At 46.1% G+C, this 26,418-nt stretch overlaps 1 protein-coding gene across 2 annotated transcripts in view; it reads right to left on the bottom strand.

Moving 5' to 3' along the window:
- Positions 1–46: 46 nt before the first annotated feature.
- LOC108638902 (high mobility group protein HMGI-C-like) overlaps positions 47–26,418 on the bottom strand; it is a 51,030-nt gene continuing 24,658 nt past the window's right edge. For both annotated transcript variants that reach the window (XM_018068590.3, XM_018068589.3), the window contains exons 2-6: positions 8,454–8,561; positions 7,797–7,883; positions 7,304–7,351; positions 5,861–5,951; positions 47–2,822 (exon numbers count right to left, since the gene is read on the bottom strand). In XM_018068590.3, coding sequence (XP_017924079.1) covers positions 2,737–2,822; positions 5,861–5,951; positions 7,304–7,351; positions 7,797–7,883; positions 8,454–8,543 — 402 coding nt within the window. In that variant the 5' untranslated portion in view covers positions 8,544–8,561 and the 3' untranslated portion in view covers positions 47–2,736. The remainder of the gene's footprint in view (positions 2,823–5,860; positions 5,952–7,303; positions 7,352–7,796; positions 7,884–8,453; positions 8,562–26,418) is intronic.

Genomic DNA, 26,418 nt, shown 5'->3' with positions numbered 1-26,418 from the left:
CTGAGGGTGTTGCAGAAGGAGAAGGCAAAGCAGAAGTCCAAGGGGCTTGTGTTTCACACCTTTATTTCAAACAAACTTCAAGGCTAATTTTCAAGTTGCCAACGCTCTTTATGCCTTCACCAAAACCATTTATGAGAAACTTCCCAACTTTGCTAGATAACAAACCTCATTTATCTTCTGTGTTTTGACCAACTGTAATGACCTCTTAGTTTTGGCCAAGTGAGACTAAAACTGCCTGAGTTTAAAAACCACTTGAAATGCATTTGCTTAGAGGTAGGATTTGGCTACACAGAAAAGGTAACTAACAATATGAAAAATAAGAAGTGATTAACATTTCAAAAAAGACAATCCAAGTAATCCAGTGTGAGATCCTAGCTCTCTGAAGATGGCTGGAATTCTGCCCACCTTTCATAGGCATTTGCTTCTGTTCTAAGTCTGCATAAACATGGCAGCTGAAGCTATGGATTGGGATTTCAACTACACACAGTAGCTCCTAACAGTGTGGGATTCTGCTTCTTCTCCTCAAGCACCTGCATTTTTATGGAGACATGTTTTCTACTGTGGCTTTCCAACAAAGTATTAAGAGGTAGCAAAGACTAGATTTTTATCAAACATTTTAAGACAAGTACTTTGTATGCATTCCCAGAGGAATACTGCTGACCTAAAGAAGATGGATTTACTGTCTAGCCAAGGCAGTTTCCACCCCTATTCCATGCAATCAGCTGAGAATGTCTGACTGATGGCACAGGAAAAGCTTGAGTCTCTCACAGATGTAATCCCCAATCCATTCAGGAGAAGCTCAAGTTCCAGTCTCACACTGTGACAGGTGTTGCTCTCAGGTAACAGTGGTTAATTAAACAGGCAGTACAGCCTTGCAAGCCAAGTACTGAACCTGCCAATTCACCTGAAAAATCAGGTACAGAAGTTGGTAAAAGATTTTGGTCTGCCACTGGAGTGGCTTTTGAATGCAGACAGGAACAGCAGCTGAACTCTGTGTCCACTGAAGAGCAGCAGCTCCCTCACCCGATTTCAGGGAAACATCAGTTGCATCTTCTCGTGTAAACATCAACAGTTACAGATTTACATGTGTCATGTCCCACCTGGATTTATCCACACAGCAGGAGTCAAACTCTTCCCACATCTGGCAGCAGAGCTTATCCTACAGCACAGGATTTAGGTCAGTCCTCTAATCCAGTTAGTCCTTGATTTCTTCGCTATTTGGTAGCACAGGCACAAAAGTTATCCCTGATGCAGTTTTCTGCTGTGACCACCAAGCTCACAGAGTTAGGACCAGGACTCTGATCACTACTAAGCAGAATTAATGGGATCAGGACTCTCATCACTGCTAAACTGGATGGACTAAACAAAATGACCTAGGAAAAAAAAAAAAGGCACTTTTCCTCCCTCTTATTTCTTAATCAGCCCTTCCTCTTAATTCTGCATACATTTTCTTGTGTTAAATAAATACTTGCCAAGGGAACAGAACTCTGATGAAAGGATAATAAATGAGCTCAATATATACTGCCATTTCATGGGTTTCTGCTATACACCACCATAAATTTAAAGCCAATTATGTTCTGTTTAAATATTTAACACTGTAAAGCTAGCCAATTTTACATCCTGTCAGAGATAATTGAAATACCCACTTTGTCCCTTTAATAGGCAGGCAGAGAGATGGAAAATACCACCGGGATTTCACTGTTTGCAACTGGATACTGGAAATACCCTCAACTCCTAAGAATTTAACAAGTTCAGCTCTGACACCAAAAGCACAAACCTGCAAAGAGTGTGAGACTGAGAGCAGCCAGCACCACACTCAAACTGCCTGGCTGCTGCTGCCTCCCAAAGCCAAACTATCACAAGGTTTTATTTGCATGGCTGACACTAGAGGACCCCCCACACGCACGCTGTGGACTGAAGACAGAGCTAATTTAAATTGAATCCCGAGGCTCTGCAAGGAAGTAACTTCTGTGTAACTGATTCTTTACAGATACTCCTTTGAAGGGATGAAATCCAGTGGCTGTGACTAAGCTTGTAAGCACTGTTGTGTACTCCGAGTTGCTATCAAAGTCGGGGGGGGGCACCACCAGGCCAAAAGCAAGTTATAAGAGGTGGCCCTGAGCTGATCATGTTGAGATACAAATTTCAGAATCAATCCCACAAGACATCGGGGTGTGAGTTTTGCCCTGAAGCATCCAAGTTACTGACCACTGGAGCAACAGCACTGGAAATGGCGTGAAGGTTTTTCTTTCTGATATAGCCAAGAAAGGACTCAAAGGCTGTCTTGAAGATGCAACCCCTATGGGCAACTGAGCAAAATGTAACTCTTGACACTGCTCCATCAGTCTGCCAGAGGTGGGATGATATACAAGTTGAGCAATTAGCTGTGTGAATAGATTTCCCTTCCTGTATCTGCACTGCTGAGTCAACATCACCTTTCTGATGAACTACTGCAGTCTGTGGCAGGGTAAGGCACCAGGTTATCCAAGTATTTTTTAAGAAACATTAATATCCTCATAAAAGGTACACTACAAACTGTGAAAGGCATCTCTCCAACAAGGCATTTGCTGTTTCTCCCCCTAAATCCCTGTTTGGGTGTTTGGGGTAAGCAAGCCAGCAGACAACAGGAGAGAGAGCTTGGCCAAAATTATTACAAAGGAAAAATCTGAAATACAACATTAAAAATCCTGTTTGCTTTCCAGTTCTCTGGCTTCAGTAAGACATGAACAGGTGGCACTACTGAGCTGTGGCAGGGATGGTACTCTGAGGTCTCTTAAAACCAGCAGTTTTGCCGGGCCTGGAACCACGTTTTCCAGTGATGCCTAAAGGGAAAGATCATGGGAGAGAGAGGGTTAGAGCTCTGGGTCCAGGAGCCCTGCTGCCCAAGTGCCCCTTACAGAGCCAGTCCAAGGTTAAAAGGTGACAAGAATCCACTCCCAAACAACCAAAGGTCTTCAAAACAACATTCCCTTTGCTCTTGTATCAACTCCAGGCTAAATGGAGCTCCTGACACAAATGGCTTCCCTGTCAGCAGGGCTCAGCATGAGGCTACTGAGAACCCAGAAGTGACAATCTGTGTGAAAAGGTCTGCTTTCTGTTGTGCAAACTCATGATCAACCTCTGCTGAGAGCAGCTTTGTATTTCCCTGGATCCTCATTGGACACAAAGTACCAGAAGTGCCCCACCCAACATCAAACACCAGGAAAGCAGAGGCACAGAAGGGCTGAAAACTGTGTGAATGGGGAACGTTTCTGGCTACACAGGCTTGCTGTGACCTGTGAGTAAGCCCTGGCTTTCAGGAGAGCTGAGGGGACCACTGGGGCAGCAGAGGGAACAAAGAGACACAGAAGTTTGCAGCTGCTCCATCTCAAGTGCATGGAGGAGAACACAGGGAAGCAAAGATGGACGAAAAGGAGCAAGATCCTGAGGCTGCTTCTGGCTTTGTACTGGGTCTTGGGAATTCTGCCATAAAGCAAACTCTTTCCCTCTCACACCTATACTCTTTTAGCCAAGCACAGTTATTGGGAAAAACCACAGCTGCTTTTTTTTGGCTTACGAGGCTGTGAAATGAGGTTCATCAATCCTTTGGCAGTGGTACTCGTGGAAAAGAAGACAAATGCTTCTTGACTCAGACAAACAGAAAACATGAACACCACAGTTGTGATTGGCAGCATCTGCAGGTAGCAACACAACAGAGCCTGATCCATTAACAAACTCCTGCCTGCTCCTGGATAACTTGGAGTCACCCATAACCAATGCCTTGGAAAAAACAGAGTTAGAACCCCCAGCCATGGCAAAAAATACAGCTAGCTTTAAAACAGCTCTCTGCCCCATGGCAGGCTTGCAAATCTTGCATATTTCTAATTCAGCTCTTCTTATTTCTTGATTTTCCCCATACCAGACTGTCTGAAAGGCAGTCAGTCAGTCACTGTTTATTTCAGTAATTCATCTCAATGCTGCAGACACGAAGCCCAGGGCAGATCTCCTTCCCACTCAGGGCTGTTCAGTGTACAACCTGCAGGATGGGCAAGCCCGTGGATGCTCCCCTGCCCTCCCTAGTGCAGCACCTCAAAAACCCTCACCTGGAAGGAAAAAGCAAACCAACAAACCCCTCAATGACCAAAGCTCTGGCTGTGGCTGTGGCAGAAGATCATTAAGTGAACACAGACTCCTGCTAACAAGTCTCAGAGCTGCAGCCTCCTGCACAAGTAGCACAAAAACTTGCAGGCATGTAACATCTTCGTTAAACCCAGACCCACAGAATGGGTTAATCCAGAAACTACTTGTCTGGAAGCTGCTACAGCTGCATTGTGCTTGCAAACAAGCCCCAGGATCTATAGCTTCCAGTAAGTCAGAACAGCAAGCTTCCCCTTTAGTCAGAAGTTTTAAGCCAGGATTACCACTCCATCTCAAGCTCCTGAGCAAGTAACAATCACTAAGAAGTTTTCCAGAGGATTGCCAGGTTTCATACTCCACATGCTCATTCCCACTGATTTTCTAGCTGGTTGTTTTCCTACAGAAGTGCACACCTTCCCCAACTGCACACCTTCTTTGTCCCCAGCACTGAGCTCACCCAGGGCTCTGGGCTGCACTACCATGTGCTGCACTACCATGTGCTGCAGGGCTGTCTCCCGCCGACCGCAGCATCCGCCCATCCTGGCACATCTGCTGCTACCTCACTGCAGCAGGAGGGAAACAGATTCCTCCTGTCACTGCTCCTGGTCCCACTCGAACTGAAAGGAAGAAGAAAGTCCCCCCAGTGGCTGTGGTTTGGGGCGATGCTCAGAGGGGCCGGGGGTGAGCTCGTCACCCGCCAGCCTGCGGCTCTGCTGATGTCACCGCCCGGCTCCGTGGCAGGAAGTGATACGGGAGCAGGAGCCCGAGAGGAAGCTGAATTGAGCAACTGAGGTTAACTCCCCTGGCATTCAATCATGTGGCATTTCCAGGGACTTTCTAAGAACCTGAGGTTGGGTTTGGCTGCCCGGTGTCTGTTCGCTCGCTTGGCACGCTCAGTGCTAACGGCAGCGGGACCACATGGCACACCAAGGCCATCTGCCTCCCCTGGGCTGCTGCTCCCTTCCCCCTCCCACTCAACAGAGAACATTCAGTGAATGGCTTCCTGCAAGGCTCACTGAAGGTGGGACTTGGCCACACACAAGTTTTCTGGGAATCTACCTCAGAAACGGCCCTGAACGGTACAGGCTGGACTTGGAGCTGTACTTCCCCAGGGCTGAGGTGAGGCTGGGGCTCTGGGTGGTGCAACTGTACATTCCTACAGCAGGGATAACAGTTATCTGGGATCTCACCCCAGAGAAGCTTAGATAACTTAAACTGGTCAGTGCCATCCTCCTCTGTGCTGCTGATGCACCTCTGCTAGTGCCAGCATTGCCAGAGAGGACAAGCCAGGAAGGAGGGAGCAGGACCATCATGGAGGCATGCTGGAGTTAATCCAGAATGGTATCATGTCCCAAACACCAAGGGATCATCTACTCTCTTTTTCCCAAGTACAGCAAGATATTCACGATAGACTATTTTCACTTTGCATATAACACAGCCAGACAACCTCACTGAACCACCTTTAACAGTGGCCAGAACCTCAGATATGTGACTTCTTGGAAAGATAAACATACAGATTCTCCTCCCATTTCTCTTTTCTGCCTCCACTTCTGCTGAAGTAGTCACAACTGAATTAGATGGGAGGAATGTGCTACCCCTGCTGTTGTAATGTGCCTGGAAGCCTTCCAAATCCTCCTGTTTGCAGGATTTACCAGAATGACTGCAGCCAGTGCCAGAGCTTTGGGGGTACGTGCATGGTTTGCACAGTTTAGTCTCGTGTAATTATGATTATCTAATTTCAAACCTTGGGTGGCTGGTGCAGAGTTCAAATTCGAGTCGCCGCCTCCCTGAGGATCTCCTTCCTGAGACTCTCCTTCTTTGACCACTGCTTGAGGCTACAAAGAAAAAACACCAAAAATAAACAAACTCCCCACACAAAGTTAGGTAGAGAGAGAGAAAATTGCAAATACACAATACAAAAGCCTTTGATCAGTGTTATTTAAGTAAGACTGTGCAGCCCTGACAGCACATCCATTTGCCAATTCCTACATCCAAACATAGGCAAGAGCACATGTAGTGTCCACACACATTCACAACTGTCTCTGAATCCCTGTCAGAATCCATAATAAACCACCATATTACCAGCCTTGGTCCAACACTTGGAAAAAATCTGTCCATTATGCAACTGTGGAGAAATTTTTTCATCCTCGAGAATACTTTCATTTTTTCAGGATATTTCCCTGTCCTGACCAACATTTTTTTCTACCAATGATTAAAAACCAAATGGCTGTTCTTTTTCTTCTGCTTTGGTTTTGCCTCACCCCCAAAAACTCTTCAGCTGTTTAATTTTGAACTGAAACATCAGAATGCTTCACTAACCAAAGTCAGAATGATTTGTTTTGAAACTAAAAATTCTAGATTGTCCTGCTTGTTGTTGAGATTTGCCAGTCCATGGATGACACCAGCAGAACTCCCTGGGTAAGGTTTTGGTCTCTAAGTCACAGCCATTTCTGCCTCTGATGCTTTTCCACAGAGCTTGAGGATTCTGACTTGAAAATCTTGTTGATTTAAGTGCTGGTAACACACCAAATTTCCTTACTCAGTGTATTTAAATAAGATAACAAAAATGGGCTTAGGTTTGGGTTTGAGTCTAGCAATTTTTGTGATACACACTAAATAATGGTTTGTGGCTGTTGTGGGGTTTTTAATCACTCCTAATGACAGATAACAGATAACAGGACTCAATGTCCTTATTGATTAGAAGCTTTCATCCAGTTTTCACACCTGAAATGTTTTATTTTCAGCTACTGATTCTCTGCTTGCTGCCTAAAAGAGCCTCCTGCTGGCAGGACTCAAAGTTTCCATATTCATCAAATTTCTCTTTTAGCTTAATTTTAAGTTTCTTCTTTTGAGACAAACTGACTTGCTAAGCAAACACTTTAGTCTTCCAAGACTCCTGGGAAGACAACCCCTCAATCTGAGAAAGGATGGAATCTCTGGGAAAGTACTCTGGAAGTCTAGTATGTCTCAAATTAAGCACAGCAGCTCTCCTGGGCTCTCAGAATTCTTCTGGAGCTGAATCTTAAAGGAGATCAGGAAGGCAGTCAGGGCTTCCCTAATGATTTCCAGGCCACCAAGGCTGACAGAATGTTGTGGCAGAGAGAGAGCCTGAGAAGAGCAAACACAACTGGAAGTTCCCCAGGATCTGTGACCGGAGAAGGGAAAAAGGACTGAACACCACACTCACCCACTTGCGGGGTCTCCCTCTTCGCCTTTTCTCACCAGAAGGTTCTGCCTTTATTGAAAACAAAGGGGGGGGAAATATTTTCAGTTCTCATATTTGCTGGGCACTGTGACTAATGTGCTGAGCTTGGCCAAGGTGACTTTTATTATAAAAGGTCTTGTCTCACAAGTAGCAGAAAAAGAAAAAGCTGAGGACAGTTGAGGAGGAAACGCCTGCCAGACTATGCTGGTTGTGATTATTTGGCAGTGGTGGAGGAGAAATGCTGGAAGGAAGCTGCTGCAAGTGGCAACACAGGAGGGCTGGGAGGTGAGTTAGGACTAAAACCACAATAACTGGTTTGTCCAACGGTGGCAATTAAAGCTGAGCTGAATTCGGGGCAACTTTCACTATATCTTTAAGCAAAGAGAAAGCTCCCAGCTTGTCCCTCTAGCAATGCTTCCAGAGGGACAGCCAGCTTCTTTCTCTCCATAAAAGAACATAAGCCATTTACTCTTACAGTTTCCTCAGTTACAGTAGTCTTTTTCTTGCTTCCTTTTGGCCTTCCTCGTGGTTTTGTCTCTGATGGCTGTTCCACAGTATCCTCCTGGGATAAAAGGAGAAAGCCATTTAAGCAGGATGATCCCTGGAACAACTTACAGCTTCTCATTCTGATGTGTCTTGGACCCCAGTAATAGCACCCAGATCACTAAGCAGCTGATTGTCTCTGCTTTTCCAGCTGTGAGGTGCATTAGAAGATGGCCAGCAATACTCCTACCCCTTTGTCTTTTGGGCTGGGGAAATGAGCAAGTTCCAAGAACCCTGGCCAAGGCTCCTGGAATGAGGCCTCCTCTGTTCTGTCTTACTAGTGGTGTGGAAACAGAGGGGGACCTACAAATGTCCAGAACAGCACAGAGCCCAGTGTCAGAACAGAGAGCTGGTCAGCTCCCCTCACAAGGTCCCTGGCCTGAACTGTCCCAGCCTGCCACGCCTGAGGCACGGCTGGGGCAGTGACAGAGTCCCCAGGGTGCACATCCTGCTGCTGTCCTGAGCAGCAATAACATTTACCACAGAACTCTGTTTTTGTTAGTAAGCTGCTTCCCAGGGCTGCCTGCAAATCCCAGCAGGCTAATGCCAGAGCATCCTCAGGCAGCCTCTTCAGATGATGTGCCCTCACCTGTGGCTGCTTCCTTGGTCTTCCTCTCTTTTTCTTCTGGCCCTCTGTTGGTGCAGATGAGACAGGGTTTTCTGGCCTCTCGTTGCTCATGTTGGCACTTCTCACAGTCTGCAGATTAAAATCCAACAGGTTTCTTTCCCAGTCCATAGAAAAATAGTGTCCTTTTTCCCCTACCTTGTTACAGATTCTCCTCTACCTGCAAGGCTGAAGTAGTGAGAGAGAACCAGGCATGACAGCTTGCTATTGTTTTTATCAGCTAGAAGAGTCTGGGACCCAGCAGACTGTTAGAAGAATAACTGTGCTCTATAAACATTCTAGAACCATTCTCTCACCTGGCATATTCCTCAGCTTTCTGAGGCTTTTGGCCACAGGAGCTGATTGCTCCAGGCACAGAACATGCTGCTACCAGCATCTACCTTTCCCCTCCTTGGCCAGTTTCATCTGAACCAACAAAATCAGTGTCTACAGTTCTCTGAACTCCACTCTTTGGAGGCTTCCTCTGCCTGAAGAGGAAGGAGGTGGGAGATAAAGTGGTGGTGGCAAGTTCTAAATGCACCATTCAAGGGCAAAGCTTCCTTCAGAGCTCCCATATCATCAGACAGCAAAGCTAATCCTGAGACCAAAGTCCACAGCAAAGAGAGCCTTACATGAGGATGCTTGAGAGAACACATATCAGGGTACAAACTCTAAGAAGTCAGGCTCTGGAGCTGCCCCTCAAGAGTTTGTTCCTAATCACTGACTGAACAGGTACTGTCTGGAGAGATGCCTGGCCCCATTCAGAGCACTCAGCCTCTGGTCCTACATGAGGCTCAGTGTTTCCTACATAACACAAGTCCCCCAGATTTGGATTTTGCTTGGGTCCTGAGCACTAGCTTATCTGCTGAAAGTTTGTATCAGCAGGATTGTCAGTCAGACTCCTCCCTGTCCCCAAGCTCTAGTGCCTGCTGTGGTTGGAATGATCCAACCTGCATGCTCTCAGAAATAACCATGATCATGAGCTGTTAAGGGTACACAGGAAACCAGTGACTTTCCTTGCTTCTGCTTGAGATTTCTCCTCTGGCATGTCTGCCAGAGAAGGTGCCAGTCTGTGAGCCTTGACACTCTCACATCCTGAGTCAGGAAGAAGGATGTGACCTCGACCAGAACCTCAGCAGACACCTGGATTCCAGGCACACTAAGAGAGGTGGGAGTTACTGGTCCTGCTTGGGTGTGAATCAAAGCCTACACAAGGCTCTGAGTTCAGCTCCCAGTTTGCTGATCTGCTTGGAAAAGGCATTTGCAGCACCCCCAGATCTTGGCTCTCCTTTCCTTCTTGCACAGGAGGGAGGGCTCAAGAAGATGAGAGGGGATGAGGAGGCTGGACAAAGGTAGCTGAGTCCTCATTCATCAGTAGTTCTTACCACAAAATAAATAGCTGAGAATAGTATAGTGGAGAAAGCAGCTCCATTTAATGCTTAGGAAGGCAGGAGCATATAAATGAACCCTGCACTTCCACCTTCCCTGCAAAGCCATCGCCTTCCCCTTCTCACCTAGACACTGCAGGCATAACCTGCCTTGACTATAGAAGCTCTTCTACCTCCACCTGAGAAATGGTTTTTTGCAGCTCTTTGCTTTACCTGTTTTATTTCTCCTTTTCCACCTGCTAAGTGAAAGGTACCAACAGCAAAGCTCAAAGAGCTCTTTGTCCCATGGGCCTTGAGTGCTGCTGTGTCCCCAGGTCCCTCTGGCAGCTCTACCTGGGGCAGCAAAGGCAGTCCTGCAAGCCAGGGCACAGCTGCACCATGTACAAGTGTGACTTTTTTCTTGAAAATACTGCTGGAGGGCAGCAGCTGGGTTCAGTTCCAGTTCATGCATGAGCAGCCCTGCCTAGTGAACTCCCTGGATGCCCCTTTGTGCCCACTGCTGGGCCCCAGCTCACAGGTGCTGCTGCACACTCGGCTTTTCTATCAAACCCTCTGATCAGAGGGTGATGGAAAGACTACAGTGAAGGTCTCTGAGTTCAGGCTGCATCTGGAGGGGAGACAGTTAGGGAAAAAAAAGTTTCTTTGTACTTGCAAGGCACTCACAGTTGCCACCACATCCCTGAGAGATAAGCATGAAACACTTGCAGTCTCTTTTAGAGAAGAGCTGTGCTTTTACAGACTGTAACCAGAGCTTTGTAGTTTGATCAGATGTTCAAGTTCCAAAGATGAGAGGGCCTTAACTGAAGATGACAACAAATGCACTGCCCTCTAGCCAGCCACTGTTCCCTGTGCCTGCCTTTACTGGTCAGAACTGGGGCTCACACAGGCTGGTGCTGGCATTTGGGGCCAGCTGAGGCAGCAGTCACTGAGGTGCACAGCCTCTGGACTGCCCCAGAGAAGCCTTAGTCCCTCTTCCCAGAGGCAGTTCTAAGCCAGCCCCAGCTCATGCTGCACACATCTGGTGCTGGATCAGCCCAGAGTGCTGCAAAGGTGGCTTGAAGCCTCTGGAGCCACCCATGGAAAAGGAACAGACATGGCCATGAGAACGGACCACAGTGAAAGTGCTGTCCAAGCCAGGTCCCTGGGAAGAGATGGCAGCTGCTTATCTGGGGCAGGCTGTGCTGACAGGAGGGTGGAGTTAAGTATTTGCACTCTGTTTTTCAGTCTCAGATTGCACTTTTTGCTTGGTCACCACAGGCTGGACATGCAGAATCTGACAATGTCACTGACAGAGGCTGCAAGACAACTCCCAACTTTCACTCCCTATTCCAACACAATGTTCACAGTCACTACAGACCCTGAAGCCACTGCTCTTATTGACACAACCTCTCTCACAAGTTCACTGTAACTGAAACCTGCATTGAATCCAAATTTTGCACGTCAGTATTGGTGTACAGAATTCATTTTTCCTCCGATGCAAAGAAAGTCAGTTCTTGCCCAATGATTGCTTGCTACACCTGATACACTATACAACGTCTGTCATGTATCTGGCAAGCTTTCTGAAGGCAGGGCTGCAGAAAAATGCAGAGATTGCCAGGAGATAGCAGTCTTTGTACATCTCTTCCACCTTCTCATCACCCACCAAAGGCACACACTTCTTGAAGCCTCGTGTGAAAAGAAAAACACACAAGCAAAGCTACAAAAGCACCAGCCCTTAAGGCCTTTGTAAGCTTCACATGAGTCAATGCAAGATGCAGACAAAGCAAAAGCACCCACTGCAATTCGACTCCAAATTTCTCAACAACAGCTTTCCATATACATATAAAACCCCACTGTGTACCAAAACCCACATATACCTTCCAGGGCCACTGCACTCCCTGCTGGCATTGGAGCCAGCAGGGCTGAATCTCAGGCCTACAGACTGTCCACAAGGGTGCAAGATCTAAAAAGCCTATCTATTTGTGGGCCTTAAATCACCATTATGCCAGCCACATACACAGCTTTGCAAATGGGGCAAGTGTGGCATTGCATGTTTCCAGCAGTACTGAGGCCTCTGTGCTGCAGAGACATCACCTAAAAGAAAGCACCTCATGTCCCAGATGCATTCCCAGGGACCTGGCAGAGGACAGGGGACCCTCGCAGTCACAAGGCCTCACATCTGGACTGAGGTGTTCAGTTGTACAAAGCCAGCTTTTCTACCATAACAAATTCTCAGGAAAGCAAGGCTTCTCCTGGGGGCTATGGAGTTACAGCCTAATACAGAGTATTGAACAATATTCTCTAGGGACTTCTCCCTTCCCACAGGTTACAGAGGAAGCCTTGGGGATGAGCCTGCTGACTTGGGCAGGTATATTAAATGGCAGAACCCCTCCCTGTTTGTTTCCTCAGGGAAGCTAAATCTTAGGCTATGTCCTCAGGAGAAACACAGTGTGGATGCTTGAGAATCCTACTAAAACCCCCAAACCACGTGCACGATTCACAGCAACACTGCCAGAAAACAACTCTCTGGCTGCAGTGCTCACATACAAAATAAAGGCTCACAAAGCCTTTTCCAAAGGATAATAGGAGTGTGATTATAGGAGACCCTTCATTACAGCCTTAATGCTGTCACTGTCTCTATAATAACAGGCAAAGCTATCTACCAAGCACAACTCCCCCTTAGCAGCACACACCACTGTGCTGCTGTCACCTGTGACAAACAAACCCAGGGTAACTTCACTGACATGAGCATGGTCACTCTTCACTTCCTCTGGTAAAAGAGGGAGGGAAAAACCTGGCCCAAGCCCTGCATCAAGCAGAGGAGGATAAAAAGACTCTGTTAGTCAAGACATCTAAAGAGGAGGACCAAGGAAGCCAGGCAGAAAGAAACTCCTCATTCCAATAACTGCAGCAATAACGAGCTGCTCTCGCATTATGAGAAATTACTTTCACCTTCTGAGAAATCAAATGCTCAGATCTTTTCAGATCTCGCCACAGATCAAGAAATAACACAGCTTGTAGCAGTTCCCCACGGACTGTTCCAGCAGAAAAGCAGGATAGCCAGGACCTGGAACAGCTCCCTTGGGAAAGAGCAGAGGCAGTAACACTCTGGCAGATGTGCCTCTTCTACCAGATTTTTCTGCAAAATGAGGAACTTACAGGCTACTAAATCAAGCTTGTGGCAACAGAAGGTTAACTGCCATAGTCTCATAAATCACTTCTCAAAACCAGAACTAACATCTCTAGGTGGTTTCCCTGACTGTTCTGAGTGGCTAAGTCTAAGGCTTCTTTGATCTCACGCTTAAAAGTCTCCTAGTTCATTGCCTGCTGGGTTTTTTTTTTCTTAATGAGCAATTTATTGTCACTTGTTCTTGCATCACACCAGAGCCCTTCAGCAGCAATGCTCCTCTCTCCTCCATTTTTCAACCCACTCTACCAGATAAATACATCAAGCTGATCACCCTCACCTTGCCTGGCTGAACAAGCCAGCCTGTTTGTTTCTTGGATGTGATCATTTTGATTGTTATTTACACTCTTTCCAATGTGAACTCAACACTTCCAAGGATCCTGACTCTCAAAACGCTTTTCAGTGAGGACAGTTGGACTAACTTAAGCTCTTGCATACCTGAGAAACATGGGCTAAGCAACAGTTCAGTGGGCAAAATCTAGGTCTTATGGAACATGAATAGCATCAGCCTCCAAAGTGATTCAGCCAGCAAGCTATTCCAGCACCTCCAGCATATTTGGACTGATAAAATACCCAGGTCAGAAGACAGAAACTAAGCTTATAGAGCACAAAAAATACAGGGATCATATGGGTTTCTGTGTTTCCACTCAGTGCAAGGGACCTGCTCAAGGTCTGAACGGGAACTTCTGTAGCTCTACCAACAGTTACATTTCCAACTTTGTTTTAGGCCTCTCTGTGCAACCTCATGAAGGTGCCCTCAAGTGTTTCAGTTCTCTGTGCACAAAATGGTGGGCAGCTCCCTGACTGCTGAGCTGTGCTGGGGATGGGGCTGAGGGGACAGAACCCGAGTGAGGCAGGCACAGGCCATCCCGTCTGGGCCTTCTCTGAGAGACTGCAAGGCAGGCAAGTGCTGATGGCTGGGACTAAAGACCTCTTGACTAAGAAACAGTGCCAGAAGCTTTTTTTAACATTAGAGATATGCACAGCTACATGGGAGAAGGGTTGTTGATCACTGAGTTTCAAGCAACACTGTGGCCATGAACAGTCTCTGTTTCCTATTTCCCAGCTCCTGACTGCCCAGGATCAGCATAACACCAAGGTACTGCAAGAGCTCTCTTGAACAAACCTTGCTTGATGCAGTGCCTGCCAACTTATTCCTCTCTGTCCAGATATCTGAGCCAGTTGCTGCTCTGAGAGGCAACCCTGCCCATCCTAATCCATACAACAACTAGTTATAGGAATACCACCATGGCTCTGCTCTGTAGCTAGCCTAAAATCCCATTTTTTCCTCAGGAAGATGGGGCTTTGCACTTGCCTGTAGAATGAATCAGGCCACACGTGCAGTGCCAGCTGCACTGAGGTCCTGTTCACATCTGCATATGCAGGACTTTCCCTGAAGGTTGCCACAGATTTCAAGGGCTCAACCTCAATCCTACCTCAGTGTCATCAGCTTCCAAGCCCTGCCAAAGCCCCAGGCTTCTTATGGTCAGAGCCAGCAAAGCAAGGAGGCAGTTACCCACCCCAGGAAGTCATGGAAAAGCACTGCTGGATACCAAGACCAGCAAGGAAGAGAGATCTGGAATTTGTTCCTGACTCTGGACTTGGGCAAGTCATACAATCTTTCTAACTTCATGTTTTCTGTCTAGAAGGTTATGGAATAAAACTGAAGTATTAACACTTCCCTCAACCTGGGGTGGAGGGACTGAGTAAGTCATCCCTATTTGTAGAGTGACCCTAAGAACCCCCAGCAAGGCATTATTAGAGGAAGGCACCAGCAGCCTCCCCTGTGTCTCGTGCTCAGGAGCACAAAGGAGAGGCCGTCACAACTGAAGAAATACAGCTCAGGATCAGCCACATCCTGCTGAGCAGCAAAACACACCCTCACCCTCTTTCCCCAGGAAGCTGAAGGCTCCTGGGACTAGTCTGGCACAAAGCTAAGAGCTGAAGTTCCCTGCCCTGGGAATCTGACACAGAGCAGTGCTGGAGTGGGAGCTGGGGCTCCCCAGAGCCACTCAGAACCTCTCCCACTCCCAAACCCCAGTGGGCAGGGGACAGGGGGCTCAGCTCACTGTCTCTATCCAAGAAAACTCATGTACCAAACTGAGGACCTCAAGCCTTGAGACCACTGCCTGAGGTTTGAGACACTTCTCATTCATTCTCAGGACAATTCCAGCACTTTGATACTTCCAAAAGTATCAAACCAGGTCAGTGCCACTTAATGCCTCTGTGCAGATTGTAGACTCCCTAGCATTACGAGCCTGTTAAAATTCTCCCTTAGGGAATTTGCCCCAACATTCCAATGTTTATTCTAAAGGACTCTTTCCTATCTTATAAGTCTGTCTAGACACTGTCACCAAAAAGCAAGCACCCCAAGCACTGCAGAGATACATCGATGGGAAAAAAATCCAACAGTATTTACAGGGAAATCAAAGGAAAAAGGAGAAATCTGTGCTTACTCAAGATTAAAAATCACAGCTCTCATTTCAGATAGCATCAAGCCTCGTTCCTCTGCAGAATGACTATTTTGTTCAGCCCAACTACTGACATCTGCAAAGCACTGTCCACTTGTGCAAGCCCAGGAAATGGCCCTCTGCACTTCCTGGTGAGGACTGGCGTCGTGGCACCTGGCACAGGGACATATGAGACAGCAAGTCCTGCACCTTAGGCTGTTTGGAAGTAGGTTTTCTCAATTCCCAAGCTGCAATGTATTAATCCCCGTGCCTTAACCTCCAGCACGGGCTCTGCACGCGCGTTTCAAACGCTACAGTAAGAAAGGAACACGATTTACCTGGGGAGCAGTTGGGCAGCGCTGCTCGACCTGAGCCCCGCAGAAGTAGCAGTGAAGGCAGGAGAGACAGACAGAGGTGTCCAGCAGCTGACAGCCCTCCTGCCCTGGCAGAGGCAGCTAACCCAGGCCTCTGCACACATTCATTTCAGGAGCCCTCCAGCGCCGTTCGCTGCGCTCCCGGTTCGCGATATGGAACCAGCAAGCGCTGCCAGCGCTCTCCTTCTGACGGCAGCCCCGAGCAGTGACAGCAACCGAAACCAGCTCACCCCGACCCGCCTGGATCCCACACCAAATGCAACGGCCAGAAAGCAGAAAAATCCCCAACCACACCACTCGCACCAGCCAGCTCGTACCACTGCCCCGCTTACGGAAAACAAGGTCTCCAAATGCGAAATGAATTATCTGAATAAGGGGGGCAGACCAATAAGTGAAGACTTCCCTCTTTACAAGTGCTAGAAAGAATCATTGCTGACCTTGTTTTATGAAAGAAACCAAACCAAAACAAGAATCCCAAATGGGTAGCCCCAGGAAGGCTTGTGATGACAAAGGGGTTATTAATCTGAGAGCAAAACGCACTGAGGGCATTTACTATAAGCCACAAATAAAAATGGGAAGCTGACTTCAGTTGAGCACAAACGTATTTAGAAAGGAGATGTTGCGTGGGTCTAAGTTAGGGATTTTGTATTAATTATGTGAACAACCATTAGCTCTCACAGAAGTCCCTAGAAGTATTTTTACAAAGGAGAATGAAGACTTTTCATATGGCTGCCTTGGTGTATTTAAGACATGTATATTGGGATTTTTTGGCAGATCACCATTAGCAAAACCAGAGACTTCAAATATCTCAATCTGTACCTATATAAAAGCCATTACATTATCTTAGAGACAACGTTTGAGACTCTTCTTTATGTCAAGTAGTAAATTGCTCACAGTGACAGCACCGCTGCATAAACTGAAGACTAATTTTTTTTTTCTCAGAGTCATCCATATGAAAGATTTGCACCACTTGAGTTCCTCAGTAACTTCTCTAAATGTCAGCACGACACCTAAATCATTTACTGCAGTCTGGAAAAATATCAATCCTGACCTTATTCATAGGGGGATGACGATCTCCTGGGTAAACATGGACATGGGGGCTCTGGAAGTGTGGCCAGTTCTCGGGGCTGCCTCTGTGACCTCAGGAACCTCACCTTCTCTTTTCACCCTGTTTCCCACATGTGAAGTGGGGATAACACACAAAACAAGTAACATCTTGCTTTAGACAATATTTTAAACAATATTTTCTTTGGGAAGATATACACTTCCCACCATGTAATTACACAGGTCTTAGGCAGAGTGGCTCAAGATTTTATTTGGAGCTCCTAACAACTAATAAAATCAACACAAAATATTAAGAGAAGCCTTTGATCACTCCTGCAACAATGTCTAATCCAAAAATTATTAAATAGCATATGAAATTAGGTACCTGAAAGTTATTATCTGTTAATCTAAGTGCTTAAATATATCTAGGTTATTTATCAAAAATCCTCCAGCATAAGCACTACTGTATCATATGGAAATACATGCAATTTTTTCATTTTTTAATGAAAATACTTCATTTTCCTTTTAAATATCACTAGAGACAAAGCTGTCCATGTGCTGTACAAACACGGTGTAATCATAATGACTGAGTCAGAACTTGAATTGTTATACTTTGTATGAACTGAAGAAATCTGCATTTCATGAAAATGCCTCCTAGCAGGGAAGTACTAAACTTGATTCTACAACACTAAACCAGAGATGGTTGACAGTTCATAAGTGCTAAAGAACATTACTGTTATTCTAGAAATTAAACTTCTAGTCAGGAAATGTCAAATATAAAATTGGAACATGGAGTCCTATTTAATCTTTACTGGGCACATATTTGAGAATAGTGTCTTTAATTTAATATCCACATGTCATAATTTCATTAGTATTTAGGGCCAAGAGGAATGATTTGATCATTCTGTATATAAATGACTGCCACTTCATCGTTATCCTTGGACTGAGTCCAAAACTCTCATACTTGACAGAACCTTCAGTCCCAGAAAATGTGTTCTTGATTAGAAGACAGAACCATAGAGCCATTAAGGCTGGAAAAGACTCCAAGATCAAGTCCAACCTTTGACCAAACACCGTGTCAGCTAAACCAGAGCACTGAGTGCCATGTCCAGGTGTTTTCTGAACACCCCCAGGGATGGTGACTCCACCACCTCCCTGGGCAGCCCCTGCCAAAGCTTGATCATCCTTTCAGTGATGAAATTTTTTCTGATGTCCAACCTAAATCTCCCCTGGCACAGCTTGAGGCTGTTTCCTCTTGTCCTGTCACTTGTCCCCTACGAGAAGAGACTGCACCCCTACCTGGCTGCACCCTCCTTGCAGATAGTTGGAGGGAATGAGAAGGTCTCATGGGATGCAGAATGTACCATACCCCTGGACATGTTTTCCAATGACTAATCCCTTTAAAAAGTGTGCCTCATTTACAGTTTGATTCATGTGCTATCAGACTGCAGGTGCTGGTTCTTGTCATCCTTTTCTCAGAAAAGCACCCAGCCTACCCCTTCCCACCTCCCCTCCTCAGCAGTACTTCTACACTGTTATCACAAGTCCACTCACACTGTTCTTCTAAAAACTTACACAGACTGAACTCCTTTAGCCTCCCACTGTAAAGCCTTAAAAAAAAAAATTAAAAATTAGTTTTGTTCTGCTCTTGTCATCTCCAAATATTAGCATCTTTCAAGAGGGTGACCAAAGCAATTTGCCCACTTCAGGAGGGGCCTTTACTCTCATTAAACCACTCCCAGGATCACAGGAGCCCTTTGGGAACACAAAATGATTTTTTCATTTCACAAGCTGTCCCTTCCATGCAGTGAGCACTGCAGGTTCTTTTCACCCTTGGCCCAGCTCTCCCTTGCTCTGTGCAGCCCTGTTTCTGCCCCAGAGCACCTCAGAGAAGCTGCTGTGGAGGTGAGCAGCTCCTGGCCCAGGGCTGAAGCCTGGTCACAATTGCACACTGGTTAAATGTCTCTCTTGGAGGTCCCACGAAGGAGGAACAAGCCTGACCCAGACCAATCAGCAAAAAAACCAGCAGCAGCCAAATCTAGAGGACAGGAGTGCTCCAAATTCCCTCTCCTTAGATGGAAGGGGGGGTCAAATTAGGAAGGTTTCCCCTCCTGAGTGACCTTGCCAAGACATTTATGTCACAAGAGGGTTTTGTCTGTTTGCAGCAAGGCATGACCTACACAAGGGCTGGTTTGTGCCTCTGAGATAGTTACTAGTTTCCTTTAGGAGACATCCAGATTTTACCACAATGCAGTGCAATTCTCTGCCTGTATTCCTATTCCTTATCTTCACTCTCCCAGAATCCAGACTGGTCACTGTGGCACAGTGTGATATATGTAGGCTAACACCAAGCATAGATTCATTTGTGTCTAATCCCTTTCTGTTAGACAGGTGTGTATAAAAAGCTTCATTCTCTGCTATCCTGATCTTGTCAGAACCTCTCAGGTGCACAAACCTGTATCTCCTAAATGTAATGAAAGCTACAGTCATAGTAATTGTTTCATATGTGCTTATTATTCAGGCTGTATTAATGAATATTTTAACTGGAGATTAGGTTCAGGTGTGATTTCCACAAGATAAGAAATAGATTTGCCATGCTCTATTTTATGACTGTAATGGAAGTGTGCCCCATAATCCTATATTTCTTAATTCTTTCATATTATGTTCATCAGCAATTTCGAACTCTCTGGATGACACAGGGTTACAAAATCTCACTTTGAGAAAGTTGTGGACTTGCTGGAAGGCCTCCAAAAACTCAGAGGCTTAGAAAACATGGTCTGTGAGGAAAGATTGAGAAACTGGGTTGTTAAACCTAGAGATAGGAGAGCAGAAAGGATATGATAATGGAATAATGCAGCATCTGGGAAAGTAATAACGTGTGGATAGGATAAAAAGTTAGTTTAAATGCAGAAGGGAAAGTTGAGTTGAACACCAAGGAAAGTCTAATGACTTAATGGTCCCGACAGCAAACCACTGGAATAAGTTATGAGTTTGTGGAGCCTCTTCCCATGGAGAAACTACAAATGGGTCACACTCATGCAATAGGAGTGGCATAGATGGTAATAAGGATTCACAAGAGATGAAGTGTGTTTGGCAGCTCCTTGGGCTGCCTCCCAACTTTCTTTTCTGTGACATGAGGTTTCTATCTAGGTCTTGGTTAAGTATGTTTATGCAGAACTGTATATATCAAAGGGCCAGAACAGGTGATTCTTGGGGAACCAGAATTAATTTCTACTTGTACTCCATGGCTGTAAAACCTCCTGAACTGGCTGTGTGTTATTTTAGAGGCTTCAGAATCCAGCTGGTTCTACAGCTACAAAGCTTGTGATTCACACTGGGAAAGCTAAAGAATATTTCACTATTACAGGTCCCAAATTCTGCCAATTAATTACCAGATGTGGTAGAATTTGACTCTTGCAATGAGAAGGATAAATCTTGGTAAAGTAATGCCATAAACACTGTCAGCTGGTAAGAAGGGTGACCTTTTTCTACCTTTATAGAAAGAGACAGTTACTGTTCTGACAACATGCAGACAAGGAAGGTGGGACAACTGAGAATGCAAAGTGAAGAGGGAACAGCTTTGCTGCAGGCAAGAAAGGTGCAGCTAGAATTAGAAAGAGCTCACACTTTGCTCGATAAAGCCATGTGGAGACATTGTGAGATGGCCTGGGGATGGCCTTGAAGGACCTTTGTAACACAAAATGAACTTTCCACCAGCAGGTAGCCGAATATGAATGAGGACTAGATCCCAATGGGAAGGTAAAGACTGGGTAATTCTCTGCGACCAGAGGCAACCAAGAGCACCAGCCTAAGGATCCCTGGCAAGCAGTCCACATCAGAGGGCTACCCCCTGAGGCACAGAGCAGCAACCTTATGGCTTGGGAGCACAGCCTGGCAGGTGTAGCAGGCAGCCCTCAAAGGCTGGGGGTAGCTGCACATATGGAGGCAGATGTACATGCCTGAGGCCCATGGTTATCCCTCAGGCTGCCATCCAAAGGAGCAGCACAGCAGCACCACAGAAAGGTGGGGTGTTTAAAGGACGTGCAGTAGCTCCTCATGAAGACACACAGATACCCAAAGATGCTTTGCTGGCAAGAGGGTATTGCACATCCCAGCTGGGAAGCGTGAATTTCTGGGAGAGAGGGGCAGTGTAAGACAATTCTGCCTCTCCTCCACATCTGAACAGGGCCATTCTGAAGATTGCAACACACAAGGTGTGATTGTGTCCTTCTTCCAGTGCTCCTGTAGAGAGTTCTCAGGCAGACCAAAGGCCAGTGTGTCTCAGCAAGAGAATCACTGCCATGTCTTAGGAAATTCATGCTAATGGAGCAACAATGCAGTGCCTACCGTGTTCCCTTCCCTGATTTGACAATGGGAATCCCATGTGCAGCTTCAAGACATCACTAGTTCAATCCTCCTAGGTCTTACAAGACTGAAAGGGGAAGCTCACATGTACTTCTAAATACTACCAAATTGCTTCTGATTGGGTTGAAGAGCTCCTGCATCCAGGCTGTTTCGGGAGGATGTGTGCAAAGAGCCCTGAGCACACTGATGGCTCAGCAGCAGAGCCAGCACCAGGCTCACAGCACAGGCAGAGCCCACAGGCTATGCCCCTGGCAAGGTGGCTGCTCTTACTGTTGTTCTCTTTTCTATTCAATCTTACAAACAACTTCAGAAGGAAGCATTCCCTTCCCTGGAGCAGAATCAAAGCAAACTACCCACAGAGTTAACATTTAAGGACCTCGAGCTAAAAGGTACTGAAAAGCAAGAACTAAGGTGCAAGACCTGCTTAGTAAAGGCAAGTGACCAAGTTAAGAGCACGTCAGGACAAGGGACTAAGACGACTTTAGTCTCAGTTTTAGCACTGTGGGTGCAGAATGCACACTATAATAGAGGTATGATCACAGTACAGCCCCAGCATCACTGGCACAGGTACAAGAAAGCACAGCCCTAATTCCCTGAACCTGTGTTGTCCATACCTGACACAATTTGCAGCGTATAGTCCGGACAAAATTTCACAACTCAGTATATTATCTATACATGTCCTGTTCTTACCCCTTTATTTCACTATCCTTTGAGGAAAGGCATGATGTTAACATACGTGACCGGGAAAAGAACACATTTATCAGGAGAGAGAAGGGAAGGAAAAACAACATATAATCAAAATACAAGGTCCTGAAGTGTTGCTCCCGCTCCTTTACCAAGCACAACCCAAATCCTGGGAAGAAATCAGTCATGCCTGCATTAACTTCCAGGAGATGCTCCTTCAAAGCTCCCGTGCCAAGGACGCCGTGCTCCGTGTCACCACACAGCGGCACTCTGCCCACACATTTCCCAGAGGGAAACCTGCAGGCTTTTTCCCCCATTACCAGACACCCACGAGCATTTATGCTCATGGCTGAGCAGGTAGGGCTCTCAGAAACTACCAGTCACTGAAACACATGCAACTTGGAACCCACAGAGATGGTCAAACACCTGCTTTGACAGCACAAGCATTAGCTGATTACAAGCTGTTAGAAATCAAACACTAGGAAAATCTGATTTAAAAATTGCTGGTAGGTTTATTCTTTGGATCCTTTTGTTTCCTTCCACCCTCTTCTCTGCACACTTCACTTGTGCTTCAACATTCTGGCTCTACCATTCTGACATCTCGGGTACTTCACACCACTTCTTTTCTTCCCTAACTCCAGCAGCACTGCTCTGAACTCTGGTAAACCACTTACTCTCCATTGCTTCCTTAGAGGAAAAGCCCCAGGGACTCCCAAGCAATTACACACCCATCAAAACACCCCTCTGCCAGGCACACGTGGATTTATTAAAGGTGACAATAATGGTGTGTTGAGAGGACTGTGGCAGAGAAACAGGACTCGGTAAGGGGAAGTGATGGAAGTAGGGATTAGTTGGGAAAGAGCCATTCACACAGGCTCTCCTGGTAAGTGTTGATTTTTCTCCTTAAGTGCTAAATGTACAGGGACAAATATAAGCCTTAATCTTTATGATCTAAACATTACACACACCTTGCACAGAGACAAGGGATCAGAGCTCAGGTCTGTAATGATGCACATAAAACAGAGGGAGCCTACACGATGTGAGAAGTCCTGCTCAGCCCCCTCAAGTTCCTTAAGCCACAGATTGCAGATAGCAAATCAGGTGTGTTTAGCCTCCTGTAAGACAGGCTATGTGGGAATATGCAGGTGCTCTGAAGTCCACCTGGAGCCCTGCCCCTTCCAACCTCCACCTTCTCACTTCCCCCTTTCCCAGCCCTCATGGAAGGCCCCGTGCTGTGGGGACAGAGGTGACACAGGTGGCTCTCTAAGCAATGGTGCCAACACAGCAATGGAGAGTGCAGCACCTTCAAAGCCAAAGGAAGAGGGGTCTCCAGAAAGGGTCCTACCAATTTCCAGCTATTTCTGATCAGTCTCCACCTTTGCAGCTGCCAGCTCCGATGAGCCAGGCTTGCTGCCAGTTAGCCAAGCAGAAGAATTCCAGATGCCTACAGAGATCAAAAGGATTCTCATGCATGTATGGCATAAATACCAGTGACAGAGATTCATCTGGGCGAGGAAACTCCCTCTGCAGCCAAAACTCTACTTGGAGACTGGGCCAGAACTGTGAATCCATAAATTATTAGACAGGATTTTACCTAGAGGGGCTTTGTCTTCCCTTTTCCGAGGAAAGACAGACAGGAAAGCAGCGTTCCTTAGGAGGGGCAATTCCACTGTACTTGAGAAAAATCATCCTAGGATATAACAGGTAAGGAAATTCATGATGGTTCAAGCCAAGGTTTTCTTGCATAGGGGAAGACAATGAACAGTCCCTATCCATGCTCCTCCACCTTTGCTATACTTCTCAGCCATGTCTCCTCCAAGCTCAGGACAATTTCTCATTCAGTTCTGTACAGAAGCTATTTTTGGAGTTTTCCCATGTCTAGGAAACTCCCTGAGGATGAAGAAAACCAAACAAGATGTTGTATTCAAGGTGGAAGCACATCAGGCTTTTTTAAATTAAAACAAACAAACAAACAAACCCAAACAACACTAAAACCAAACACACACACAGAGAACAGAGCAAGTGTTTTCTGGTTTGTTCTTTCTTAGCTTCCAGCATTTGATTTGTCTTTCTCTTAAGGCTGAGGCTTTCATGAGGCCATGTGACATAACCTCAAGATCCTGGTCAACTCCAAGCCCATGACTTTATATGCACAACAATCACTGTTTTTCTCTGCACTCCTCATTTCCCTTTTATTCCCGTGAAATTTCATCCACCATTTCACTGGCCAGCCATTCAGTCTCAGGGTTTTTCAACAATTCTTCACTGTTGACCGCTGCCTTTTCTGTCTTGAAAAACTTAATTTTAAACAGCAAAGTTTGAAGTCTCACTGTTGTCCCTATTTTCATTGGTCATTCCTGAATATGTTCAACAGTACAACTCCCAGCATCAACCCATGAAACTCCCCTGGTAGCATCCTTCCACTGGGATCATTTTTCTCCTACCTTGTTTCCTATCTCTTTGCCAATCTTTTATACATCTCAGGACCTTTCTGAGATTTTCTGCCCAGGACATCTACACAGGCTGCTGGTTCTGTCTGGGCACAGGGCTCCAAGGTTTGGTGCCATGTCACCCCTGAGAGAAGGGAACACCTCGTGCTGCAGGAGGTCTCTGCATCCAGCTACTCTGCTTCCACGCCATGTAAGATTTCTCCATCTCCCATCCCTGTCCTCATTCATGGCATATTTTAAGAAATTCTCCACAAACCTTCCCCTTTTCACACGAGAGGCTCTGGGAATTCAGCATTCTTCCAAATTTGCCCCATTTCTCTTCTCCTGCCCATGCACTTCATGTGTATCCCCCTTGTTCCTTTGTCATTTTGTTTTCTCCCAGTTTCTTTACCAGGGCTTTCATTTTCTCTCTTTCCACGGATTTCACATGCTGTGCATTTCATTGTTTCTCATCTCACTGACATGATCACAACTGCTGGGAAAGTCAGGCCTCTTTCCCTCTTCTGATCTTAAACAAAATCAGTTGTTTTCTATCCAGAAATCAGTCCTGAATATTACAGCTGATCAGATCAGCAGCTACTGGCAGCTTGTCACAGGCAGATAATGCAGAGACAGGCAAGTTCTTACTCTTTCACCTTGCTTCTTCAATGGGCAGATCAAAAACACTAACTGTGTGACAGAAATGAAAATAAAGTATCTGGGCTCCTCAAGATGTATTCATTAACCAGGTGCTAGGTTTGCCAGGGATTTCAGTGGCTTGGGGTTTCAGATACAGGCTTTGAATTTTGATAGCAGCGGTGCCATTTCAATCGAGGTAGAATTCAGATTCCACAGATATCAGAAGTGTTCATTAAGAAGAAAAGGAAATGGAACTAAAAGAACAATCCTGCAGAAAAAAAATCAATCTATTTTGAAACACCAGCTCAGCCAAAGCAGGAAATGAAGCCTTCAGTCTGTTATCCAGCTTTGGACCCTGCTATTCCAGGAAGAAAGGAGAGGCCGAGGCATGAAGCACAAGGACACATGTCAGCTTGAAGTGCCCACGGATTAGCTGCAAGGCAGTGCTGAAGTTCTGTAGTTCTGGATTTGGAAAGTCTCGTGCTAGCAACAAGATTGAATAAAAGAAACTAGTTTTGCAGACAGCTTAAAAGTTGAAGAAAGCAGGCAAACATGTCTGACAAAGCAATGTGTTTTTCTTATAATTATCTCCAGTTCCCAGAGAGTTTCCTTGGGTTTATTAGAAAGCTATAGCATCTGGCTCTTTGGAATCAAGTTCATCCCCTTCTGCAGTATTTAGTTGGCTAATCACAGCAGCTTTGAAAGCCTGAGATCTAGTATTCTGCAGGCCACCAGGAGACAGGAATGGCCTGTTTAAAGGAGAGGTGATCAAAGAGGGAGGGGCAGAGCAGAGCTGACAGGCAGCAGGCACACACACGGGAGCCCATCTAAAATTCCAAGCTCTCTTCTAAAGGAAATCAAATGGAGAGCAGGCTTAGGATTCATTTGCAGGGGAACAATTTGCTTTTCTTATCTGGCCCTCCAAGCCTATAGCACACCTGTGACGTGATCTCCTCCTCCTCATCTGTCTCTCATTCCAGATCCAAGTCCTCCTCCCTCCCGCACAGTGCTACACCATCCCACCTTCTCCCCCGGCTCCCACCTGTGCCCAGAGAGCCCAGGCACAGGCACTTGCTGTGACTCCTCATTATGGCTCAGAATTTTCCATTGCCCTCTGCAGCCCTCATGGTTATTACACTCCCATTGCCCGGGCAAGTGAGCTCAGTCTTCGCTTTTCTGATTTTCTATTGTCTGTTTATTAGGCAGGCCCTTTGTGAACTCAGCAGTTCACACTCTCCTGTGGTGCCAAGTGTAAAATTAATATTGACTAAAAAATCTGGGCACTTCTTTCTGGCCAGCGAGGAGACATTTCGGATTAATGGGAATGTTACAGTGTTTCACACCCACTGTCATCCTTCTGGAACCTCCAGCTCTTGCTGCTCATCTCTAATTACCAGCATTAACTCTTAAT

Source organism: Manacus vitellinus, unplaced genomic scaffold, assembly GCF_001715985.3.
Source record: "Manacus vitellinus isolate BGI_N305 unplaced genomic scaffold, ASM171598v3 scaffold_14_pilon, whole genome shotgun sequence".
Classification (NCBI taxonomy): Eukaryota; Metazoa; Chordata; class Aves; order Passeriformes; family Pipridae; genus Manacus; species Manacus vitellinus.
The sequence above is the reverse complement of the archived record's forward strand: the minus strand, read 5'-3'. Positions and strand labels throughout refer to the sequence as shown.